Source organism: Panthera pardus, unplaced genomic scaffold, assembly GCF_024362965.1.
Source record: "Panthera pardus isolate Hobbes unplaced genomic scaffold, ASM2436296v1 HiC_scaffold_25, whole genome shotgun sequence".
In the NCBI taxonomy this organism is placed as follows: Eukaryota; Metazoa; Chordata; class Mammalia; order Carnivora; family Felidae; genus Panthera; species Panthera pardus.
This window is the reverse complement of record NW_026526821.1, coordinates 4,213,696-4,239,330: the sequence shown is the minus strand read 5'-3', so window position 1 is coordinate 4,239,330 and position 25,635 is coordinate 4,213,696. Positions and strand designations below refer to the sequence as shown.

General features: G+C 51.3%; 1 protein-coding gene across 2 annotated transcripts in view; it reads left to right on the top strand.

Annotated features, from left to right (window-relative positions):
* The window catches only part of ZNF831 (zinc finger protein 831), a 104,989-nt gene that overhangs the window by 54,303 nt on the left and 25,051 nt on the right, over positions 1–25,635 (top strand). For both annotated transcript variants that reach the window (XM_019426396.2, XM_019426395.2), the window contains exon 4: positions 7,382–7,533. In XM_019426396.2, the coding sequence (XP_019281941.2) occupies positions 7,382–7,533 (152 nt within the window). The remainder of the gene's footprint in view (positions 1–7,381; positions 7,534–25,635) is intronic.

Sequence of the window (25,635 nt, the reverse complement as noted above, 5' to 3'; positions counted from 1 at the left end):
TTTACTGAGCTATGATTGACATATGTAAAAGCTTGACATATTTAATGTATACATGTTGATGAGTTTGAAGGTTAAGTGTACACCCTGAAACCATGCCCACATATGATGTCTTTAACTTATCTGTAATTTCTAGAAGTTTCTTTCCTTTTTGGGGGGGGTAAGAACATTGACATACGATCTACCTTCTTAAATTTTTAAGTACATAATCCAGCACTGTTGACTATGTGCCCTGTGGCATATGGTAGTTCCCTAGGATTCATTCATCTTTCACACAGTGAAACTGTGTTACCCTTTGATCAGCACCTCCTTGATTCCCCCTCCCTCCAATCCCTGGCAGCCAGCACTCTCCTTTCTGTTTTGATCAGTTTGGCTGTGTTAGATTTCTGAGATACTTGGGGTCATGCACTGTTTATTCTTCTGTATCTGGCTTACGTTACTTTGCGTAGCATCTTTCAAGTTCATCCGTGTTGCAGCAAATGGCAAGACTTCCTTGTTTCTTTAAGGCTGAGGAGTATTCCATTGTGTATCCCACACCTTTATCCATTCATCCATTGATGGACATTTGGCGTGGTTCCATATCTTGGCTGTTGTAAACAGTACTGCAGTGAACAGACGTGTGCAGTTACCTCTCTGAGGTCCTCATTTCAGTTTGTTTGGGTATATACCCAAGAGTGTGATTGCTGGGTCATGGGGTAGGTCTAGTATTAATTTTTTGAGGAACCTCTGTACTGCTCTCCATGGTGGATGTACTAACTCCCGCCAACATAGTACAAGGATTCATTTTTCTCCACATCCTTGTCAATACTTACTATCTTTTATTTTTATTATTTTTTTTGATAATAGACATCTTAGCAGGTGTGAGGTGGTCTTTCATTGTGGTTTTGATCTGCATTTCCCTGATGATCAGTGATATTGAGCACCTTTTCATATGTCTTCTGACATTTCTAGATTTTCTATGGAGAAAGGTCTACTCATTTTACCCATTTTAAAAAAGTTTTTTTAATGTTTATTTATTTTTGAGAGAGAGAAACACACAGAGTGCAAGTGGGGGAGGGGCAGAAAGAGAGGGAGACACAGCATCCAAAAGCAGGTTCCAGGTTCTGAGCTGTCAGCATACAGCACGACACAGGGCTTGAACTCATGAGCTGTGAGATCATGACCTGAGCTTAACTGACTGAGTCACCCAGGCTGTGGTTGACATACATAACAGGCTGTTTACCTGTTTTTTTTAAGTCGGGCATTTTTTTTTTTTTTTTTTTTTTTTTTTTTTTTTTTTGCCATTGAGTTGCAGAAGTTCCTTATATATTTTGGGTATTAACCTCTTCTCAAATATATGGTTTGCAAATATTTTCTCCCATTCTGTAGGTTGCCTTTTCATTTTGTTGATGGTTTTCTTTGCTGTGCAGAAGCTTTTTAGTTTGATGTGGTCCCAGCTGGTGATTTTTGTTTTTGTTGCCTTTGATATCACATCCAAGAAATCATTGCCAAGGCCAATATCAAGATTTCCCCCTTTGTTTTTCTTTTAAGAGTGTTACAGTTGCAGTTTAAGTCTTTAAACCATTTTGATTGGATTTTTGTGTATGATATAAAGTAAGGGTCCAATTTCACTGTTTTGCATGTGGACATCCAGTTTTCCTGGCCCTATTTTGTGAAGAGACTCATTTTCCCATTGTATGTTCTTGCTGCTTTTGTTGAAAATCAGCTTACAATAGACGTGTGGGTTTATTTCTGGGCTCTTTATTGCATTCTGTTATGTTCCATTAGTTGATGTATCCATTTTTATGCCAGTGCCATGATATTTTTATGACTGTAGCTTTGTAATATATTTTAAAGCCAGTAAGTGTGATGCTGCCTGTTCTTTTGTTCTTGCTCAAGATTGCTCTGGTTATTTGGAGTTTCTTATGGTTCCATATGAATTTTAGTTTTTTTTTTTTTTAAATTCTATAATCTTTGCTCTTATTTTCAACCTTTTCTAAAAACACACTTAATTTTTTACATCTGATAATGCCAGCATAGAAAGTTGTGGCACGTCTGACTCTGTTTTAGGTATTAATTCTCACTTGCAGGAACTTATTTCCTTATTTGTTTTTGGATTTTTTTTTTTTCCAACGTTTTTGTTTTTTGTTTTTTGTTTTTTTTTTTTTATTTATTTTTGGGACAGAGAGAGACAGAGCATGAACGGGGGAGGGGCAGAGAGAGAAGGAGACACAGAGTCGGAAAGAGGCTCCAGGCTCCGAGCTGTCAGCCCAGAGCCCGACGCGGGGCTCGAACTCACGGACCGCGAGATCGTGACCTGGCTGAAGTCGGATGCCCAACCGACTGCGCCACCCAGGCGCCCCTGTTTTTGGATTTTTGATGGTGAGCTGAGATTTCTGGAACTTTGGGACTTGGGTTGGAGGTAGGTTTCTCCAGTAATGCCCCCCCACCCATCCACCCACTAGGTGCCTGAAGGCATGTACTGGGCACTACTTTAAGTAAAATTCTTAGTTTTAGGCTTTTTTGTGTCATGTGTACTGTGAATTCAGATTGCAAACCCATGAAAAGATTGTCTTATTGTTATAAAATTAACGGAAGAGACTTTTGCCCCCTTCACTTAGTCACTTAGTGATAAGAGTGGAGTTTTTCAGTGTCCCCCGGGGAAGGTGGTGGGGATAGAGTGTTTATTTCTAATTCACCCTTGTATCAAGGGTACGGCCCTCTGAGGTCTCAGTTTTTGCAGGAGTACAGACGTTGGGTGCCTCTAGGGTCCCCAGGGTAGGTTCTGGGTTTGGGTTTGAATCCTGCTCCCTCTACCGCCCCCCTTCCCCAGACCATAAAAACCAAGATCAAGGGGCGCCTGGGTGGCTCAGTCGGTTAAGCGTCCGACTTCAGCTCAGGTCACAATCTCACGGTCCATGAGTTCGAGCCCCGCGTCGGGCTCTGGGCTGGAGCCTGGAGCCTGCTTCGGATTCTGTCTCTCCCTCTCTCTCTGCCCCTCCCCCGTTCGTGCACTGTCTCTCTCTGTCCCAAAAATAAATAAGTGTTAAAAAAAAAATTAAAAAATAAAAACACAAGATCAAGCTCACCTGGTTTGTTTGGCAAATGCTCTCAAGATGAGCACAAACACAGAAATATATTCCCCTGTGTTCTCTCTATATACATATCAATGTAAGGAAGGATTTATTTTTACTTTTGTCCATATAGAGAACTATGGACCATGGGTCAAACTCGACTTTTGACCTGTTTTTGTATGCCCTTGAGAGCTAGACGTGGTTTTTACGTTTTTAAAAGGTTACATATGTAAAGAATATGTGGTGAGATGGTATGTGGTCGGCAAAATCTAAAATATTTACTATCTGGACCTTTATATAAAAAGCTTTCAGACCTCCGGATTGATTCCCCCCCCCTTTTTTTTCTCACCTATTTGCTGTATTTTAACTTCCCACTCCTACCTGCAGTTCATCTCTGGGTCCTCCATTAGATGTCATTTGTCTCTTTGTTTGTTCCCTACTTCAAATACCACACTGTAATGGAAGAGGTTGTTTTCATTAAGGAAAGTCCATGAGCTAAAGGACAGAGATTAGAAAATGCAGGATCTGTTTTCAGAGTGGAAATGGAAAAATGTAGCAAGTTCGTACTTGGATGCCTAATTGCCCTGACATTAACCAGAGGCATAGAGATCCAGAGTGCCCACAGACCGCGCCTCCGCCGTGCCCAAAGCGAGTGCTGGACCATGGAATTGGATTTTATTGATTAATTTGTAACCGTGGCCAGTGCCGTATGAAGCACGAAACGCTTGTTCTGTGAAGCTTCTGCCAAACGGAACAATGAGCTGTCAAGTCCCGAGTGGGTCGGCGTGAGCGAGGAAGGCATTGGGGGTCATCTGGGGGAGGCGTGCACTGCAGACCCCAAGGTACATGTGAGTCATCGAAGGTGCGGGGCAGAGAGAAAACCGGACGCCGAGAATGACATTTTTCCTTGTAAAGCGGGCGTTTATTTGTCCGAGGCGGGGGCCTGCTCACTTCAGTCCCGACCGAGTTTCCTTGGTCAACGAGGGAGGGCTCTCAGGAGTGATGGCACGGTCTCTGAGGTGAGGTGGAGACACAAACGAGGTGTGGTGGCTGCCACCACACCTGGCTGAGACCCTGTGTCACAGTCACCAAGGCCCCGGAAGCTTTGACCACGGTGTTCTGCTTAGCGGGCCACTGAGGTCTGCTTGCCTCCACTTCCGGTCGCTTTGCTTCGTTCCCTGTGGGATGAAACGAAAGGGATGATATGACAGCACATGTTCCCCCCACCCCCCGGGATAAACGTGTAAGACCCTCTCCTCGGACCCGCCTTCCGCCCCTCAGACTTGGCTGATCAAAGGGGCAGTGAGTGTGTGTGGGGTGGGGAGGGTGTGGTTGGAGGAGGCAGGGTGGCCGGTGGCTTTCAGCCGGCCTCAAAAACCTCACCCGGCCTCCTTTGGAGAGCTTCTCACTGAACTCTAGTTAAAACTGGTGTCCCCTGAGCTCTTGACCTTGGCCAACCAGGCACCGGTGTCCCCGCTGGAGCGGATGCGGGGCAAGAAGGCTTTTTTTTCTGAGTTTTCCTTGAGGCCTATAAACAAAAACGTTGTGCCGATCTCGTGTGTCAGTAATGGTGGCTCTTGAAGGCAGACCTCTGGAGAGACCAAGAGGGCAGAGGGTACACTGAATATAGGAATTCAATTTAAAATCTGGACCTTAAGTGGCAGCTTATTAAAAACCCTGTAAACCACTCTGCAGGTCAGCTAACAGCAAATTAGACGTAAATACAGAAACCTAGATAGGATGTAAAAAGGTAGCCTTGAGTAAAACCACAGAAAAAGCATGGCTTTGTGGGACAATGTCACGCGCAAAAGTGACACCACGTATTTGTAAGGATCCTCACGTATCCAAGGATGTTTGTCAGACGTATCTGAGTGAGCGTCTCTGGGGGGAAAATAGGCAAATGGGGGTTAGAGGAGACGGGAAACATGCGAATCATGTGTCTGGGGTTGGGCTCCCTAGAAGCAGAGCCCGAGATGGGCATTCCTGGACAGGTGATTTGCGGAGGGAGGGCTCTCAGGAGTGAGAGAAGCAGACCAGGGCAAGGGAAGGACTAAGCGGGGTGTGGCATTGAGTGTCCAGTCCTGCCTGATCCCACGGGGAGCTCTGGAGTGTGGAATGCCCTAGAGAGTGGCCACCTCGGGACACAGGGCCCGAGCTATCACCCCCTGCAGCTGCCAGTGGCCAGGGGCCCTTCCTGGGGTGTGTGCAAGCTCTCCCAGGTTTCTCTAGGCAAGATGGCTCCCGTCAGCCAAGGGCAGTCCTCTTGAGAAGGGGGTAGATGTGAGTCACCAGCAGCCAACACCCCAGCATCTGGAGCGGTGGGGGGAGGCGGTCGAGACGGGCATTCGTGGCATCCGCTAAACTGCAGGAGGCCTGGGTGATGGTGCAGGCTTGCCCCCCCGCCACACCCGGTGTGTCCGTGCCCAGAGGACGGCGCTCCACGAGGGGCTGCACGCAGAACGTTCTGAGAGAGCCCAGGGGCGGGAGAAGCAGACCCGTGACCGTGACCAAATCAAATACTGCTCCAAAGGCAGTCCCATGAGGGCCAAAGGGGGCCCAGATTCCACCTTAATGAGAGCTGGGTTCAGGGGCTGGGACTCTTCAGTCTCCTAGTTATTTTCATTGACTGCAGTCCCTCACTAGGCCGTTTTCCGAAAGCAAAACCTCTCTGCAGTTCAAACTGTGCCTTTCTTAACGTCTGCAGGCTTGTGGCAGTCACCCACTGGCTTGGGGTAAAGGTGACCCACAGCACACAGAGAAGAATTCTCCCGCATCGCCCCACCCTCCTCCCTCCCTTTGTCTCTACACTTTGAAATCACTCTCTGTCTGGGCCCAGCAGGAGCCCTGACTGGTCCTGGGGCTTGTGATTAGCTCCCCACCCTGGCTCAGATAGCTCTTCCAGGAACCTGTGGTCTTGACAAGCGGGGGCGACTGCTTCAGAGAACAAGGCAGGGCCCCCTGGGGGATGACAGCTCCTGTCCAAGGCCAGGGAGGTAGCCGAGCCTCTCCCAAACGCGTAGACTGCAGAAAGATGAACAAAAAGTCACTTTCTCGTTGTTGGTGCCATAAAAATCAGCTCCTAAGAGAATACAGCATTCTGCAGATCTTACTTAAAATTCTGTGAGCGGCGCTGATGATTAGGGGATTGCAGCTGGAAGCTGGCAGCGGCTCAGACAGATGAGAAAGGAAAATGGCCAAGCAGGTCGCCTCACCTTCGCCCCAGACTGAAGAGTGTCTGGGAGTAGGGTTCTTGTAAACTGAGGCTTGTAAAAGAGAGGCTGTCCTTGTTACTTAAGTGGGCAGGGAGAGGCAGTGCGAAGGTCTTTTCGAAGAGCTGACCGCTGATGGCGGCCTGGGCGAAATGGTGCGGGCCACCGGGTCACGGGTCTGGCCCCACTTGGCTACGCGGTCTTGCGTGTCATAGGGCAACACGGCAGCTGCTCTGCGTCTTGGTTCTTTTGCCTGCAAAATGGTGGCACGGGACCAGCTCGCTGGTCTGCTTTTGGTTGCGTAGCCTAATAAATGCACGATTGTTTACCTAGGAATTACATGTTCATTTTACTCCACTAATGTATTATGTATATTAAAAAGGGCATACAGCTGTAGATCCAAGAAAGTCTAGATACAAATAAGTGTAAGCCCTAGTATTTTCTTTCTCAACCCTTGTCGTGTCCTCCCACTGGGATGTGAATACTGTTTCTGGGGATGAGACCCCTGGAAGGGCTTCTCCGCATGGCAAGTCTACGATGCCCATGTTTCCAAAGTAGACCCTCTGAGCCCACAGTGTCCAAGGCAGTAGCCGTTTGCCACACGTGGTGATTTAAATTCATTAAAATGAAATAAAATGTAAACGTGAGTTCCTCAGAAACACTAACTACATTTCAAATGCTCAGTAGCCGCCCGTGGTGCGTGGCCACTCTACTGGTCAGTGCGGATTCTAGAACGTTTCTGTCATTGCAGGGAATTGTATTGAGAAGCTTGCCTATTAGGCAGTCAAGCCCATGTGATTCGGTGTTTAATTACACAGCCGCTAACCTTCGCTGAGCATTTGCTCTGTGCTAAGTCGCATGGAAAGAATTTCGTAAGCACTATCTCATTTAGTCCCTACAACAATCTAGCCCCGTGTCATAGCGGGGGAGACGGTGGGAGGAAGGACGAGGAGTTTCCGAGCTGACAGGCTGCTCAGAGGTGGAGGCCTTGTGTTCTCCCAGGCGCCCCACGGGGACTTGGGGTTCATTGTCTGAGCGTCGCCTTTATCAGTGTCTGTGCATGGGCTTCCGGGCACACGTTCTCAAGACTGTTCACCACACGTGTGCTTCTCTGTCCCACAGGCGCAGAGGGGGTTTCTTACAGAGCCGCGTTCAGCTGAGAGGAGGCGGACTGCACAGGCCACCCAGGGTGCTGAGGAAAGACCGCCACCTCCCCCCACTCGAGGGCCTGGGCCCACGCAGGACCCCCAGGAAGCCTTCTTCAGAAACGGCAGGTAATGTTCTCCTTGGAGGTGAGTCCCAACTGGGCACAGCAAGGGCCCAGGCCCCTCGTCAGATGCTGGGGATGCAGGGTGGGCAACAGCCAGCCAGCTGTGCCCTCGAGAGCCCTGAAGGTGTGAGGACTCAAGTGTGACAACTGGGGGTAGTCACCGTGACCCCAAAGTAGCGGGGAGAACACTGAGATATTGAGAAGTGGGCACACGTCCTTCAGCGCTGGCCAGGTGTGCCGGGCCCTGCGCTGCGTGCAGATTCTCCCGGGACCTCGAAAACGTGAGTCCGAACTCTTGGGGACCCCGTCTTTGAGACGGAAGTCCACTCGATTCTTTGCGGTGGGTCCACGGGGGGCTTGCGCGGCCATGTGAACTAGAAAGATGAGCGGCGACGACGCACGAGAGCTGCTCACACGCAAGCCGTCAGAGGCGCCTCGTCATGCCCAGAAACAAACCAAGGATGAGCTAATGGGCGGTGCTTCCTGGAAAAAGGACTATTTTAAGCCGTAATCACTGGGCAATCAGGGCAAATCACTCGGCTTCTCTGGACCTCCGTTCCCCCTCCTCTCTCCCCCTCCCCAGCAATAACGCGCCCGGCCTTAGTCTTGTTTGCAAGGTGTCGACTGGGAAAAATGAAGGTCGTCTGTGGAAAGGTTGCAGGGTCCCATCTGGCCGGCAGTGACTGAATTACCATCCTTTTGTGGCTGGTTATTGTCTCTTTGGCTCAAAGGCTGACCCTGGGCTGTGTCTGATGGCTGAGGTTTTGGTCCCTGGGGAGAGTTGGCTGGGGCACCTCCCCCTCCACCTTTGTGTAGCACCAGTGCCCCCTGCAGGCGGGTGGCTCTTTCGTGCTCCCCTCCTCCCCCCCACCCCCCCCTCCCCACCCCCCAGACCCCAAAGTCCTCTCCCGTAGGCCAGGACAAGGGTTCCTTGTGGCTTGTTTCTTGGTGAGAATTTATTTTTTTTTCTTGGTGAGAATTTAAATCGAGGTAAGTATTTGTTCCACCGGTTGGCCAGGAAATACATTGTCCTTGCTATGGAACATCAAGGGTTAAAATCAGGTGGGAAAGGCTGGGAGGGGGCGGGGGCGGGGCGGTAGGTGGAATGCCCCAGGTTGCCCAGCTTTACCCTTTCTTCCAGTGGATGTCCACATCCCCAACTCCATTACTTTCCTCCTCCATCAATGCAGCCCGGGGAACTGCCCGGAGGGATTTGGTTGTGTGGTACTCCACCCCCCCCCCCCCCCCCCCCGCAGAACCCACCAGAACCCCCTGGAACTCTGCCAGTTATCCCAGACTGCAGAACGTTCCCACCAGCGGTCTCCCAGCACCTTAAAGACGGCGAAACCGGGCTGCCGCGGGAGACTCACATCCGGTGCCACGTTTATGCCGCTGAGCAGTGCGCGCACGCTGCCCTGAAGAGGACAGCGGTCCCTGCCGTGGTGACGGGTGACGACACACACACTAGCTGTTCGCCCTTCGCTCGGATCACACTGGGGGTCTGTGCCCGCACAGCTAGGCCGTCGACGAAGGCTTTACCTACCCAGTGGCTCCACACGAGGATCCACTGGGCACTGTGCCGCTCCCACGGCGGCTGATAAATGCCGCTTGTCATTATCTGCCAGGCACGACAAGCCTACCTCCGTGAGAACCGGCGTGGGCTGAGTGCCCAGTGAGCGTGGGGCATGCGGTGATAGGTGTTTTCGTTGTCTGCACAGGACAAGGTCAGCGTTGGGGGAGTTTTCTTGAGAGACGAGGGGTTTCGTCCGGAAACGCAGATGTAGGGAGAGTAGAACAGAAGCTTTCTGGACTGGCGGGTGGTGAGGACGGGCTCGGGGGCAAGAACGCAGACTCCCGAGAGGGCAGACAGCCCAGATGGGCCAGTGTGCGCCGGGCCCCGGTGGGAGGCGGGAGACGGTCACTGGGGCGGTGCCTCACTTGGGCACCACCTGAAAAAATCGCCACAAACTTGATGGTTTAAAACGACAAAGATTAATTTTCTCACGGTTGTGGAGGCCGGTTGCCTCACACTCTCTCCAAAGGCTGGAGGGGACGAGCCTTCCTGCCTCTTCCAGCTTCTGGTGGCTCAGGCGTCCCCTGGCTGTGTCTGTCCAGCCTCTGCTTCTGTCGACACCTGGGCTTCTCCCCTGCGTTTCTGTGGATCAGGTTCCCCACCCCCCCGCCGCCCGTGTCATCCCCTTGTAAGTATACCTGTTGTGGGGTTTAGGGCCGCTCCCAAATCCAGGGTGATCTCACTCTGAGAGTCTCAATTTAATTATACCCACAAAGACTCTGTCCAAGTCAGGTCATAGTCACGTGTTTGGCAGTTAGGGCTCGGACGTACCATTTTGGGGGCCATCGTTGAACCGCTTGGCTTCTACGATTCTCCCCCCGTCTGTGAGCCAACGGAAGCGACCTTAAAATGTGTTTCTAGGTGAAAAAAAAGGAGTGGCACGTGTGGACATTCGGTGTCGAGGGACGCACATCTACTGTGCTCTTATTGTGTACGAAGAGTTGAGGCAGGAACGGTCTTTTGTAAACCAAACTGGCGCATAGTCGTGAAGAGGGAGTCGTGCAGCCCACCAGCGGCCGGGCCTGTTCCCCACTTGGCGGAACAGTCGTCCAAGCGGCTCCAAGTGGCTTCAATACCAGGACGGGTGTGTCGGGCCAGGGGACCCATCGGCTCCTCTTTAGGGAGAAGCCCAGGGGCAGGCTGGGGAGGGCGCGGGCAGGCCCTCTGTGTAGGGCCGCGGGGACTGTGCCAGCAGGGCCAGCAGTCCAGCTGCCCGGTTTGCCCAGCCTTGCACTCTGTGGGGCTGTCAGACCAAAGCAGGGAGCCCCGGCTCCCCTCTCCCTCCCTGTCACAGTCCACCAGCGGAAATGGGCGCCTCCTCCTAATTTGCACACGTACCCAGCGTGCTCATGGTGACCCTGGGGGCCCCAGTGTGAGCAGGGACACCAGTTGGGAAGCGTCTGACCTTTCATTGTCCCTTTTACTCCTCCTTCCCTTTGAAAGCTTCTCTCATCCTGGGGGGAAGGGTCTGTTGCTATCCGTATGGGCTCCCGGAGGGGATCTCGAGACTCTCTCCATGTTGGGAGAAATCCCACTTCTGTATACTTCTTATCTCGGCGTGAGCTTTTCATACCAAAGCTTCAGAACAAACTGGGGCACAATGAATGATGGGTAAACACACATGCGCGCGCGCGGCGCACACACACACACACACACACACACACACACACACACACCGTCAGAAACAAAGTCTAAATGGGGAGCTAAGAAATGAGGGGCCATTCATATTTAAGACCCCCCCACCCCGGGACGTAGCCCACACAGAGGTATTATGATGTCCCAGCGATAGCCCAGAGTGGTGACAAATGCTTTCGTGTTTATTATTTGAGAAGTGGATTGAGCCAGAGGCCTGGGTCACTGGTGCCCGTTTTCAGAGGGCTCCCTCCCCTGCAATTAGGAAGAACGTGGTGGATGTCCGTTAAGAGCAGGTGTGAGTCTGCGGGATGTGGGCTGAGCGTTTGCCCAGGGAGTATTAATCGCCCCCTGTCCCTCATTGAAGTGTCAGAGTGTGAACAGGGATGGCTGGTTGGGTAAAGCAGCAAGCGTGGGCTGGACAGGTCGTGCTGGACAACGTTGAGTTGGAGGGTGGCGAGTGCACTAAAATCAATACCTCCTGGAAATCAAAGGGGCTTGGGAATTTTTTTGCCACCACTTGCTCATACCGGCATTTCACAGAGGAGCGACAGGCTCTCTGAGTGTTGGGTGTTTGAAGAAAAGTACCGTGACTTCATAGGAGCCTGACGATGGGCCTAGGTCGTCCACCATGGACAAATAGCTTTCTCCCATCCTTTGACCTGGCAGGCCCCGCATGGAGAGATCAGGGCTGGCTTCTAAGTGAGGGAGCTGACCTCGCCATGTCTGTGCGTGTGTGTGTGTGTGTGTGTGTGTACCAGTGTGCTCGTGAATGCATGCAACTGTGTACGTGGTTTTGGTTTTTGTTTTTGCAGGGTCCAGGGGGAAGGAGGACCTGTTTTCCATGGCGGGACAGCGATAGAATCATCTAGTTTGGGTGCCTGAGGGGCTGTAACTTGGGGGGACTTGATGAAACCCAACAAAGAAATTGGAAAGGGTCTTTGGGGCGGGTGGGGGGGGGGTGGAATTTCCCAATTAAAAGGTAGGGAAAATCTTTGGTCCTGATCCTTGTAGGTCAACTGGAATCAGTGAAACCTCTTAAATTAAGTAGGCAAGAATACTTGTGTCCACGGGCTGAAATAAGATGCTGTAACTGACTCTTCCTCTTCTTCATTTTTGGCGAATCTTCCTGTCAACAACTTATGAAGAGGAGAGGAAGAGAATGTTTTTGAAAAATATTTTTTTAAAGGATGCTTAATTTCCCTCCTCTGTAAACTATTCTGATAGCTTGGTACTAATCACTGGAATTAACAGATGGCTTGGCAGTGAAGTCATCTGCAAGCAGAAGGCCAGAGGAGTTATGAAGGATAAAGACCTAATTTATAAATTTTTAGAGTGATTGGAGTCTTTGAGACCCTCCTGAGAACGGAGTCTTTTTTTGAAACCTGAATTCAGTGGTCTGTCCCATCCAGGTTTCCAGCAAGGGGACGGGGGAGGCTGGAAGTTTCTTTTTAAATACCAAGTGGCAACAGGTTACCAGACAGCCTGGCTAAACGTGACTGTCAGTGGGCAGGAGTTTCACGCTTTCCTCAGAGAACTTCTTCAGTCACGTTTACTTCAGGATCAAGGTGGAGCTGTGATGTTAGGTGGGGTTAATCTTAGAAACTCAGGGCTCCTCATGGAAAGGATTTGCACGAATATCCCAAGAAGAGTGCACATCTACTTGAGGAAAGACCTTGTAATCCAAACTTTCTTTATGGGACGCCTCAGTTCAGAGGTTGCCTGGGGAGACGACCATTATCACAGGATGAAACCCTTCTCCAATAAATTGCTTATAAACTTAGACCCCTTGTCAACACCACTTTCTCTCTGTCCCTCTCTCCTCACCGTTAGCTCTCATCCCTGCCCTTCAGAAGAATTTTCACAATATAACGTGAATGGGTTGCCAAGTGAAACCACACATCATGCTCAGGACGCAGCCTTTCATGACGCCAATGGAAGTGACCACTGGGTTGGTTGAAACTCGCCAACAGAATCTGACTAGATGACAAATGAGCAAGAGGAAACCGAGGAGGTAGTTCCAACAGAGTGAGGTACATACCAGGGAGTGAAGAGAAGGCCTTGGGAAAACGGAGGAAGCCCTAGAACATTTGGGGGGTGGGGAGTCCCTCTTGATCTTCCTGTGAGAGGAAATGTAAACTCAAGACTAGCCCATCGGTCTGCTCTACAGTTTTGTGTAAAAATGTACTCTGACCCCATCAGCACTTGATTAACCTTAGTTGATTTTAGCAGTTAGCTCCCAGTTTGCTGTTACAACCCCTCACCTTGAAGGTTTATTTTTATTTTATCTTTGTAGGTTCATCAGCTTATCTTCGTAGCTTTTGGTTGCAAGAGAAATTCTCAAAGCCCTTAATTCCCCACTATTTGCTATGAAGTTTTCGTCCCTTTGGTGAATGAATTCATCTTAGGTGATCTTTCCCCAGTGGCAGTGACTGGAGTTAATCGGGGCCCCGTTTCCCAAGCTGATGGGTCATCTGGGCCTTTGCCTCAGTGCCTCACGTAGCGTTGGGTTCTTAGTAGGTGTTTGTTGAACGAACCACCGAACAAGCAGAAGGAGGTCTCCTTGGGGCTCAGCCCCGTTGAAAGGTTGATCCAAATCAGCCCCCAAAACTTCTTGGAGAACGAAGGAAGGCGCAGGCAATCTGCAGAGTTCACGTCTGATTGTGTTTTGGAGAGGCGTCAACAACAGAAGAGTCCAGAGGGTGTCTGGTTTGGATGGCAGTGAGCTAAGCGGAACAAAGGAAACTTGTTATTTTCTTCATAAAAGAAACCTTTTCATCTAAAAAAGCAACTTCCAGCTTCCCCTACCCTTGCTGGACTCAGTTTTGTGGCACCACTGCCTTCAACCTTAAGGATTATCTGTCTGTGTGATGCCACGTCATTTGTACAAGATGAAAGCTCTGGAGAGGAAGGGATGGTGACTTTGAACCTGAAGATGTTCACTTTGATGTCTTTTAACCTCTGTGACACCACAGATAGGACTAAGTCTTAACCGGGGAGATTTACTTCCAAAGCCAGCACTTGGGTCAAAACAGTCTGTGGTCAAAATTATCTTTGAAAACTTTGTAGATGAATTACAAGAATGTGTTGTTGTCTGGAACTCAGAGCAGAAGTTCTCACGCACGAGGTGTTTGAGCACCACTGAGGTCCAGGAAGGCGAGAAGAGAGGCAGGCTGTCTGCACGGGCTGTTTGAAGATGAACAGCCAGCTGTCTAAGGAGCCGGTGAGGATATGGTGTCCCTGCTTTGCCACACAGCGTTCGCCGTTTGGTTTTAGCATTAAGCCTCTAAGACTGCTATGACATCTTCATGGGTCGGTTTGTCGTGGTGGGGATTAAGATCCTGGCGTTGTGCCTTCTGGGCGGTGTGGGGAGCAGTGTTTCACAATCCTGAGCGTAGGTGAAATGTGTGACGGGGCCCTGCTGTGGGGGCGGAGGGTGGTGTCCTTTGTCTGGTGCCAGCTCGGGACTTAGGGAGGGGCAGTTACTCCGTGCCACCGTGAACCCGATGGTGTAGGACAGCAAGAGACCATCTCTTCTCGTGTAGGGGGAGGTTCGCCACCGACCCCTGTCACAAGAATGGCTTCTCTACTCTTCGCCTCCCGCGTTGGGGTCTCACTTAAGAAGAGAAGCTTTGCAGGTGCGTGCACATGCTTGCACTCGAAGGCTGTTTTTCCATCAGAAAAAGCAGGTGAAAAACCCACATGTCCCTACAGAATGGATGACACCACCTGAGTGAAAGCAGCTCCCGATTCTCTTTTGTTGTGGTTACACAATTCCTGATACGTTTCTCCTGATGAGGTCACTGCCCTGAAATGAATACTTTTCTTTTCAGAATTGGCGAAGCGGGGCGGGGGGTGGGGGGTTGCAGTGGAGACGAACACAACATCATTGAATTCTGTTTGCATCTCAAGTGGGACTTTGGAGTCTCTGGGAGCTTAAAACCCATGAGCCTGCCACCCTATTACTGTTCTAATATCACACTTCCTGCCCCTGGGTTGCAGAAACGAATCTCATAATTAGGTTCGCCCTGTTTCTGTGTTTATATGCACATCCCTTTCTCTCTAGCCGCCGACATATCAGCCTTTGTTATTATTATTTATTGTTGGACTCCTTTGTGTTCAGAGGGCCTGCTCCATTAACTGAGACCCGTTCTGTTTCCTCCGAAGCTGGGGTACATCAGAGCATCCCGTGCTATCGAGTGCTCTTGCAGATTTCCTGAGAAATGCACTTTGTGGGCTGGAATGGAGAACGCTGATGTGGTTGAGGGTAATTCTTTGGGTTTTGCTGGGCGTGTTGGCAGTGGTGCTGCTCCTGCCGGAACACAGGCTAAAATTGGGACACCGAAGAGGAGCTGAGCGTGGCCCTGTGCCCGGGTGACACATCCCAAGTCACATCGATGGAGGGAGATGTTTTATTGAGCTCTAAGAACTACATGGTGTTTATGGTTTTGCAGTTTCCTGCAGCCAGCATGCCTATGGCCGTAAGCACGGTGAAGTTCGGGGCCGCGTTTCACACCGAGACTTCAGAAACCATCCCAGTGAGAAAACCCAGAAGGCACGTTCAGCGTCGGAGGCCCGGCCACTTTTAATCCCTCCAGCAAACTAGTGAAAAGGGGCTCCTTCTGCGGAAGGCCGCCCGGATGGTGAAGCTGGTGGTCAACAGTGTCTCCTAAAGTCTCAGAACTCATGTGCCACCTTCAGAAACGTCACGTCTGTACGTCACCCCTGTGAACGTTTGCTCTTGTTGTCCTTGAAACTCAGAAGAAACACAAATACGTTCCTTTTGAAGAGAAACCGTTGGGAAGCCAACATCGTATGCCGTTGAGAGAGCACTGCAGAATGAAAACACTAATGTGTCATGGTAAATAGAGCCCGGCTCCAGCCTGCTGTGGGCAGAAGGCCACGAGCCCTGGGAAGAGCCCCTCTGCTGGAAAGAGACCGTGACGTCTTGAGGGGCATTAGAAATACATTAGCACCCGGTTGAGACTTTCTTCCTTCCTTGGTCAGAGAGATTATAAGGGCACCGCTCTCTCACTGTGTGATTCAGTTTTACTTGTCTCCAAGCTGTGAGTCGCCCCTCCCTGGGACTTTGTGGGCTGCAATGCCCTTTTCTTGACAAAGGGAAGGACCCCCCCCCCCCCCACCAACATCCACTCGTGTCATCCTAGTCTAGTGTTTCTTTAACTTTTACAAGGCCTTGACTTGTATAGACTTAAACTCTGCATTCGACAGAGTTGGCTGCAGAGGCCATGGGATGACCCACCTACACAGACCTTCCTTGAAGCCTCTACCTTCTCCTCCTCGTTGGGGGGTAGGGGACAGGGGTTGCCAGAGGCCTCCCGGGCAGCCTCACACTCCATTTCTGAGACTCCCAGACAGCGACGCGGAAGCTGCTGTGGCACGCGACCTGCCGAGGAAAGGGGTGGTGAGAAAGGCCCTGAGCCCAGGTGCAGCGAGAGGCCGGGCACTCTTCGGGGCTTTGCAGACATTGGGGAAGGGGCTTGATCTTGCTTCCGAGGGAGATGGGGCGCTGCTGAAGGATTTGGGTGCAGGGAGGAGGGCAGTGGGGAGACCGTCCCCTGGGGGTGCTAAAAAGATCGCTCCAGGCACAGAGCGGAGCAAGGATTGTGGCAGATGGAGTGGACACTGGGACACAACAGACTGGAAGGCCCTGGAGACGGGCTGGGCACGTTTGTGTTTAAAAAGAGCTGGGGAAAATCGATGTTCCACCTAGAGGTACGAAATAGTGAACTATTAGTTTTTGGTTATGTGTCTGATGCTTCCTTTAACACATAAAAAGTGTGGTGGAAAAGGCTGGTGTGCACTGTGGCCACCACCCCCGTTGCCAGTTCCGCCGCGGATGAAACGGCTGTTCCGAGGGAATCTGCCAGACCGTTGGGTGTGCGTGTGCCCGTGTGCGTGGTTGACATAACGGCCACATGCGTATCTCGTTGTGCAACTTGCTTGTTTTACTCGGCCACATTCCATAGCTTTCCACACTGTTAGTAAATCCAGAGAGACCTATCTCAACCTTGCAGATGGGGATAGAGCCTCTCTGGGTGGGAGCACTCAGAGTTACGGAGCCGCTCTAATCAGGGGGCGTCTGGCACGGTCAGCATTTCACTGTTGCGTCACTCCCCTGGGACGTGCTGTCCCTAGTTCCTCAGCCCGAGCCGAGCGTTTCTCTAGGGAGAGCTGAGAAGAGGAATCCCTGGGCCTCTGGGGGCCACGTGGCACATTTTTGATCTTTCCGGGTTGCTTCCCAGTTTACATTCCCACCTGTAGCATTTTAGAGTTTGTCTTCTTTTCTTGACCTTCTCCAAGTTTTAAAAAAGTGCCTCGGATGCATAAAAGATGCTGCCTCCGGTGCCCGTGGACAGCATGGCCTTCCCACCCCACCCGGCAGCCCACTGGGGACTGGGGGGACGGGGGGTGGGGGGGGCCTTGCCCAGACAGACCACACGGAAGGCTGGCCTTATCCAATGGGGAAAAACATGGAGGGATGAGAAGACTGTCTTTGTTTTTGTTTTAAATCACAGAGAAGTGAGTTTCTCTTGACTCAACTTTAAGTCCACCGGGTACAATTTGATGTTCTCTCCAAATATTAATAGATCTGTTCCTCAGTCAAGGCATGACGTCTCAGTCTGCTCCAAGAGAGCTCTGTCACTGCAAAGGACACAGAGCCACGCAGGACTTCCTCTGTGCCTCGCCAATTCATTAGACCCGGTTAGCAATTTGCAGAAGAGATTAATTGATTTGCAGGCTGCTGGGCCCTAAGCGTTACTCAGCTGCCTCCCAGAAAGCTCAGGCCGCCGGGGAGCTCAAGAGAGCAAACAGTAATATGTGAGGCTTTGGTGAGAGGCCGAGCAGCGTCTTTGCGCTGCATTATAAACAGGAGCCCGAGAGACGGATTTCTCGGCCCTTTCTGGCTTGGTGTGGGATTTGGGCCACAGACCAGACTCCCAGGATAAAATGAGAAGGCTCACAGAGCTGCACCTGCCAATATAGTGGCAGTGTTCCTCTTTGCAAGCTTCTGTTATCCCCGGACAGCACCACGGCTGTCTTATTCTGAAATGTGGCCACCGGACCTCCATGCTCTCTCCACGTTCGGTTGTAGGAAGGACTCTGCATGTAGGGAAAAGGGACCCAGTTGAAACTGGCCTGGACAAAAACATCATCTCACGTAAGACAATGGCCGCAGGCCTGGCTGGGTCCATAGGTACCGCCGTTGCCATCAGGACGCGGTTTCTCTCCATCACTCGGCCCCTCTTTTCTCTGGGTCATCAGCATCGGCTCCTCCGGGGCCTGCCCGGCCTGTCCACGTTCTCTGCCTCACTCCCGGCCCGAGTCCCCAGACCGAATCTTGCTGGCCTGGTTGGGGCCCTGTGTCTCCTGAACCGATCACTGGGGATTCAGGTGTGGATCATTCACCTGTCCTTGTGCAGAGGGATGGGCAGGGCCTCCTTTGCCAGGGCAGCTAAGGGTGAAGGGGAGCTGGTTCCTCCAGAGAAGAGAGGGCAAGGCAGGTAAACTCTACAGATGTCCGAATCATACCATCTCACTCATGGTTTAACGCAGCGCGGGGTATGTTTGTGAGCAGTGGAGCCCCCGTGTGCCCCTGGAGAGGGGAGAGGCAGGCGATGCCGTGTGCCCTCTTCTTGAGGAGCTTAGGGACTGGTGAACGGAGACACCTTTGTGGCATAGGTTAGAGTCACGCAGCCTCGGGTTCACATGCGATTACAGGGGCCTGCTCTGTGCCAGGCAGTGTGTGGGAGCAGGAAGAGAGGCAGATAGCATGACGCGGCCCTTGTCCTTAGGGAGAGCCCAGTCTGGCAGAGGGAGCCGGCACAGACTGGTAAACAAGTCATTACAAATGCAATGCGGTAAGCTCGCTGATATGATTAAGCTTCCAAATGAGGGACTCTGACAAGGCCGGCTGGAGCGAGAAGGGAGAGGAGGCTAGCATAAACAGGAACATGACGAGGAGGGGCCGCGTTGCTTCCGACGCCCATCCCGAGGGCCCCTCGGCCCCGGGCCCCCACTGCAGAGGGGAGGGACGGCAGACCTTTTTTCCCCTCCTTGCATCATAAAGAAATGTTGCCATATACACTCAACTGCTGGAAATGGAGGTGCACAGCACTTAACTACTATTTACTTATTTATCTAAAATGCTAAGTGTTTCCCTTGGCAGTCACTAATAGATTCCTGTAGAAACGGAGCGACACGTTCTGAATTCTGATTTCTGCGCCAACAGAAGGTGGGAAGGCAAAAATGGCTAGTGCACTCCTGGCTGGTTCCGTTGGGGAGGTGGGAGGGCAGGATGACAGAGTCATTTAAAGAGAAGTTGAAATATGGGTATTTGCAAGGTAAACGTGTGTTTACACTAAGGGTTTGAGAGAGAGAGAGAGATAGACATACCTTCAGTCCCAAACCTGAAATGGAGACTGTTCTGCTTTTGAAGGACCTCCTGAAAACCGTTCTTAACTTTGAGTTGGAAGAGCCCCCAAAAGGAATCTGAGTCTTGTTCTAGAATTTTCTACGTGTAATGCTGAAGCCAGTAGCCAAATGGAATCAGAGGCTGAGGCAGAATGAGAAGTGATGATCTCTGGTGTTGGTGTCCAGCAGACCTCCAGAGGGGGTGCACAATCAGCAAGGATTTGGGGCTCACCCTGGTGGGTCGTCCCCTCCCCACCTCCACACCTGGTCTTCAGGAGACAGGTTTTGGTTTTGGAGACAGACAGGTGAGCCCGGGGGATTCATTCTAACCAGGGTGTTAGTGGCAAGTTGAGGCAGAATGGTGGCACGAACGGTGAGCCTAGAGGAGAAGTAATCACGAGTGACATGTAGACTAACATTAGAATGTATCAGATCATAATGAGGAAGTAATTCTGTTCTTCATTCCCCTTTAAGGCTCTTGATTACATATGGAGAAAGTCTGGTTTTGATGCTACTCTGCCTTTAACACCTGCCTGACCACTCTTTCCTAATCTCCCTTTTAGGCAGAGAGAGGTTAGGTTTGAAATCTAGCTAGAATTTGAGAGCACAGTTCTGTTTTCATTGGATCCATTTGTACAGGTACCCTCTTACATTAGACATCTCGTCTTGCCCAGCCACCTTGTAATAGACCTTAGAAAGCCCGTAATCCCAGTACTGCCCCCTTCTTAGCCTTTTTTTAGCCCAAGACTGGTACTGGGGAAGAAATTTTGGTTTTAGATTGAGAAGAATTTGTTTGAGTCCTGACTTTCCCTCTTACTACCTTCTTGGGCAAGGGTCATCCCTTGTCTTTGTTTCACATCCTCATCTGTAAAATGGGGGTGTAGATGGGTCTCAGAGGCGTTCACCTATACTGATTCATTTCACCTGGCCCTTGAAATCCCCCTCGAGCCAGTCTAGGAATCTTCCCATTGGGCAGTTGAGAGGCTCAAGCTACCTGAGATGATGAGTAGAAAGTGCTTTGTCAACCATAAAGGACTTTGTGGGTGTGGTGGCTATCACGACTGACAGTGGGGGCCTCTGTGGGGGGCTGACTCTTCACCCCAGGTCTGGAGAAGACATCTACGAGTCAAAGAAATGAGTCCATGAATGGTGAATTTCACTGGCCTTTGGGGAGATCGTGGGGGCAATTTAATTTGTGCCACGTGGCTGCATAGGTGACCCCCCCCCCCCCCCCCACCTCCCGGCGAGACCCTTGAAGGCGGAGAAGGTAAAAGGATGGGGATAATCCTCGATGCCCCAGCCCCACCCCGTCTCAGGCCTCCCTGGCAGCCCCAGGTTCTGCTTAGGGATCTGGCCTTCACCCCAACGTTGGATGCTGGCAGGGAGCATAGGAAATCTGTTCCAACAACAAGCACTGCTTTCTGCTCGAGCCTTTGGAGAGTTTCCTCCGAGTGTTTTTCCCCATCTGAGTTTCAATGCGGCCCTGTGGGGTCGGCAGGGGGACGTGGTGGCTGTTCTCCATCCCAATTAGGAGTCCTGCCCAAGTGCACACGTTGAGAAAAAGACACGCAAATTCAATTCCGAGGTTTTTCCTTTGCTAAAACTCTTAAAATTTTGGCTTGTTTATTTCCTTAACTTCCAGAGACGTGAAAAAGTAATTTTTGTGCCCCCTCCACATAGACATTAGTGATCATTTTCAGTCATTTCCAGCTCTCCCTTTTTTGCTACGAGGCACCTGGCGTGCCGGGAATGGACAAAAGCCATTTTTCTAAGTACCAGCGTTTGAAATTATTAAGTGTTCATTAAGCACCCCCGGGTGCACAGCACTCTCGGAGATGTTTGTTTCTCAATTTTCTATAATTTCCTTATTTTTTTTCCCCTAGCTAAAGGCAGATTGAAAAATGAACTCAGTGCATTTGAGTCTCTGAATCATAGTTAATGTGCGACGCCCCCTCCCTTAACTGCGCTGTTTCCCTTCTGCCTCCTCTTGTCTCCTTTGATTTCTCATGAATCCGATAAAGTTCTTATTCTTTTTAACCCCTACTCAGGGACTGGAACTTTTGCTTTACTCCTGACTACCTGCCAGGAAGAAATGGGTGCAAAAGCCCCGGCCAGCCCTTACCCCAGGCTGTGGGTGAGAGCAGTGGAAAGATCAGGAAGGTGGCACGGGTAGCCTCGGATGGGCAGTCTGGGCAGGGAGGGGCTGTCGGCAGCATGAGCCACGGTGCAGGATGAGCTCAGCTAATTTCCTGCCTCTCCACACCCCCCCCCCCGCCCCCCTCACTGATTGGCATTAGAGGGCAGGGGGCACCATGTCTCTGCGTGGACGCTTCTAGAGGGAGCAAGAAAGCCCAAAGCCCCCCCCCGCCTCACATCCGCCCTCTCGGGCTCCGTGATTCGGGTTCTTACATGAGCAGAGAGAAAAGGCTCTGTTTTTTTTTTTCTTTTCCCTTCTTTTTTTTTTTTTTCTTTTGACAACAGCCTCACATAACCTCAAAAGTTACCCATGAATTTACCAAAACTTTTTATGAAACTATTTTAACCTCTGGTGGGGGTGAAAAACAAGCTCTGCGAATTTATTACCCGGAAAAAGCAAAGCACGACTTTTTATTTGATGTGAAATCGTCTTCCAAACTTCAAGGGAGCCCCCTAGCGCTGGTCTGCGAGGAGCAGGCAGGCACCGCCAGCAGCTGAGCTCCGTCCCCTTCTGCCTGGGCGCCTGATGTCGGGTCTGGACGTGGGTCTGGATGTGGGTCTGGACGTGGACCCGACCTCACCTCGCCTGGGGGCCTGGGCACGCGGGGGGCTGCTCTGAATACCAGGGGGGGCCCTGGGCACAAGTTTGTCTTATGCTCTTAGTGGTTCAGGTGGCTGAAATGTGCAAGGCTGCAGCCAAAAGAAGGGAGAGCAGGGTTTAGAGACAGAAGCCCTGCTGCTTCCGGAAACAGGCTGGACCCCTGCCTTTGTCAGAGCAGGAAGACCCCTAGTTGTGTTTCTCGCGCATAAGTGCTGTGCATGTGTGCAGACGATTGCACACATGAGAAATGATTGCAGAGGAGAGGAGGTGGCAACCGTGGCTGAGAACAGGAGGGACAGAGAGGGGAGGAGAGGAGGAGGAACATGCGAAGATGGGGGTAAGAGATGGGAAGGACCACACGGGGCCCTCAAGGACCTTTTCCGGGCTCAAGCACCATCCTGAGGCATGTGATGGAGAACCCAGGCTTCTGCCGGGTCAAGCTCCCTGTCTCCATACTGAGCAGGACCTCCGGGTCTCTCTCTGCCAACGAGGAGACATTTCTCTCCTCCCCAACTAAGAAGCACACCAGCCTCTCGTTCAGAATTGGCCACGTTTTTAAAAAGCACATGTAAAAATGTTAAAGGCAAACATCTAGAAGAGAGGCTGCAGCAGCCTGGCTGGCAGGGGCCACCGGGTCACAGCCATCCGGAGGGTAGCCTGGGGGCAGGGGGGTGGGGGGTGGGACTCGCCCTGGCTCACAATTGGTGGCCACCACCCGGAGCTGTGTGGTGTCAGGGCTGGGTCTCAGCAACTCCACACCTCAGTTTCCCCATCTGGAACATGAAGCTGATAATAGTAGTTGCTGTTTGCTAGCTGTTGGGTTATCATTTGTATCATGTATTCGAATTTAAAATTTAGTACTTATAATATATAACTTAATCCCCCATAATTTAAAATGGAGCTTAGCGTCATGTTGTATGGTGAGCATGCCAGCTCCTTATTATTAATCTGTAGAGAAGACAGAGACACAGAATTTCCCATTAAATAAAATCTCCCAATTTTTACCTGATGGTAGCGAATTCACATTCAAACCCATGCACACACACACTGGTCTGGACCCCAAACGTAGTCCGGTAGTTTGAGACCTTTGCCGTACAGGCTGCTAGGAGGAAGAGGGAGAAGAAGGAGGAAGAGCGGGTGCTGGCCGCCATCTACTGCCCCCGCATCCAGGGTGGTTGAGCCAGATGCTGAAGCCCCTGTGGTCACGCTTCCACTGGGGTGAGTGGATCCTGGAGACGTGCCCCCCCCCCCATCCCCCTGTGAGTACAAGAACATGAGATCTCCGGAAGCCACAGTGGACATGTGATGGCATGACCTCCTGTCCTTGTCCCTGGAGACCCTGTGCTCCCCTCCCGACAGGTGTGTGCTTTTCACCAGCCCAGACACCTTTCAGCCTCGGTGCTCCGAGGCTCACCTTGGCTTCTGTCTGTGGTTTGTTGCCATCTGCTCCCAGGCTGGCTTCTCCCGTATTCTGGGTGCGGGGGGCAGAGCGGCACCCCCCTGCACCAGGAGAGCGGGAGCCGGGGGCCGCGCTTCTGCCCGTAGTCCCCTCTGGGTTTCCTTTGTCCCTTCCTGAGACCGTGCCCTTCTGCCCTGATGGTGTGGCCAGTTGCCCTCTGCTCTTGCTGCCCTGTGGCTGTGATCAGTCCGACTGTGCTCTGTGCCTGTTCCAGCCCTGGCAGACGTAGTTCCCTTCACCCAGGCGTCCGTGCCATCCTGGCTGTTTACTGAGCACCCACAGCGTCTGCATCCGACATGGTTTCCCCAAGGGCAGATCAACACGCTTCACTGCGTTCCCCCTGTCTCCTAAGTGGGGAGAGTGTTGAGACTTTCAGGCTTTTCCCAGTTTAATAGAGAAAACAACAACAGAAACATGCTACAGCAATTCCAAAAAGCGTTGGCGGTGACTCCTGAGAACCGAAGACCCCTAGTCCCATTTATCTCCGTTCAACTGGATTAAATATACTATGTTACTGATTTCTACAAATCCCCACGTTAGTGGTTCAGAAGAAATTGGTTTTGTATGTTTTCGTGTGAAAACAACGATTTCCCTTTTGAAACTGCTTCCTGCGTCTGCTGTGGGGTCCCCGCCCCGCTTTTCCCCTCTGCGGACCCACTCCCGCTCGGTGGGGGGGGGGGAGCGCACTTCATTCCCATTTATTAATCTCGATCCGCTTTGCCTTTTACATTCTGCGTGGTCTTTAATTTCCACTAATTTGGATTCATTTAAGTAATGTTTCATTCTAGATCAGTGCATAAATATCGTTTTTTTCTTTGTCTAATTAACAAATGGGGAACATTTTTAGTGAGTTTTAAGCCATTCTGCATTCAAGCTGAGAAAACCTGCTTAGCTCCCTCCGTTTGTTCTGGAAGTCTCCTTGAGGAGGAGGAGGCTCGTTCTGATTTTGTGTTTACCGATCCCCACCTTTCCTTAGATGGTCCTCAGCTGGCTTAGCAGTGCTTGCTTTGGTCCTGACACCTTGAGGATCTCGATGCTTCTGAGGACACAGGACATATTTCTCCTTCATATTTCTTCCGGTGTTGCTACTCAATAAATTTGAGGAGTCACGAAGCAGTCATCTGTGTAGTTAGATAAGGAAGAAAATGATGATTTCTCTATTATTTTGCTTAGAAGAATGGGAAACTAGATTAATCAATGTCTGTTGGAAATGTCTCTTTATGAAAAAGACTGGCTTCTTTCATCAAAGCCATGATTGCGTCTCTTATGCAAACACATTAGATGGTTTTCCAGGGGTGGGAGCAGACAATCAAGGTTTGAATTTTAAATCTGTCGTTAGGTAACGTTAAGGAAATCTGTAATCCCACCTTCAATATGGTTAAGGGGGAGTTCAGGGTGGGCAGGTATTCCTGGCCCCCACCCCTCTCTTTCTCTGGGGCACGAGGAAGGTGCGGAGGTCTGCACGAGTCAGGAGAATGTTTTGGCGTGGCTCACAGTTCCTGGGGTCATGTGCCTAGTCCTGAACCTTCTGTTCGGTCAGATGGGTAGAATGTGCCCATACCTGGGGAGGGGACAGGTGATCGTAAGCCAGCCCACTTCTGCCGAGAAGCGATGTTCCCCGATGGAGAATCCAGGTGGATGAACTGGCTCCGAACGACAGATGTCAGTCACGGCGTCTCTTGCTCCTGGGTGCGGGAACTCAGAACCTGGCGGTCAGGTTTGTTCTCCCTGCGAGCTGCTGCAGGTTGACGGTGTCGTAGCTGAGGCGGGCGCTGTCGGTGCCCTGCCCAGATCCCCTTTCCGGCCAGGCACCCCCGTGCTAGCTGTCGTGGGTTTCAGCTGCTTCCGGCCCTCACCCGTGCCCTTCTCCAAAGGATCGCCCTTGGCTGATGCGACCCCCTCGCCATCAACATAACACGCGACACTGACCGATGCAGGGTAGGACCCCCCCCCCACCCCCCCCCCCCCGCCTAGTCCTTCACCCCTGGCCGGGGCATACTGTGCAAAGCAGCACTCACTGCAGAGCCTCACGTGGGGTCAGGCAAGGGCTGGACTTCTCCAGAAATCCCACTTCTGTCTGACTCCTGCCCACTTCTCCAACTCCATGAATCGCTTCCACGAGAACCCGAGATAACGGTTACCTACAAACCCTGTAATGGAGCTGCTCACCCCTTCCCCCCTACTCTAAGGCTACCCCTCTCTTCTCAAC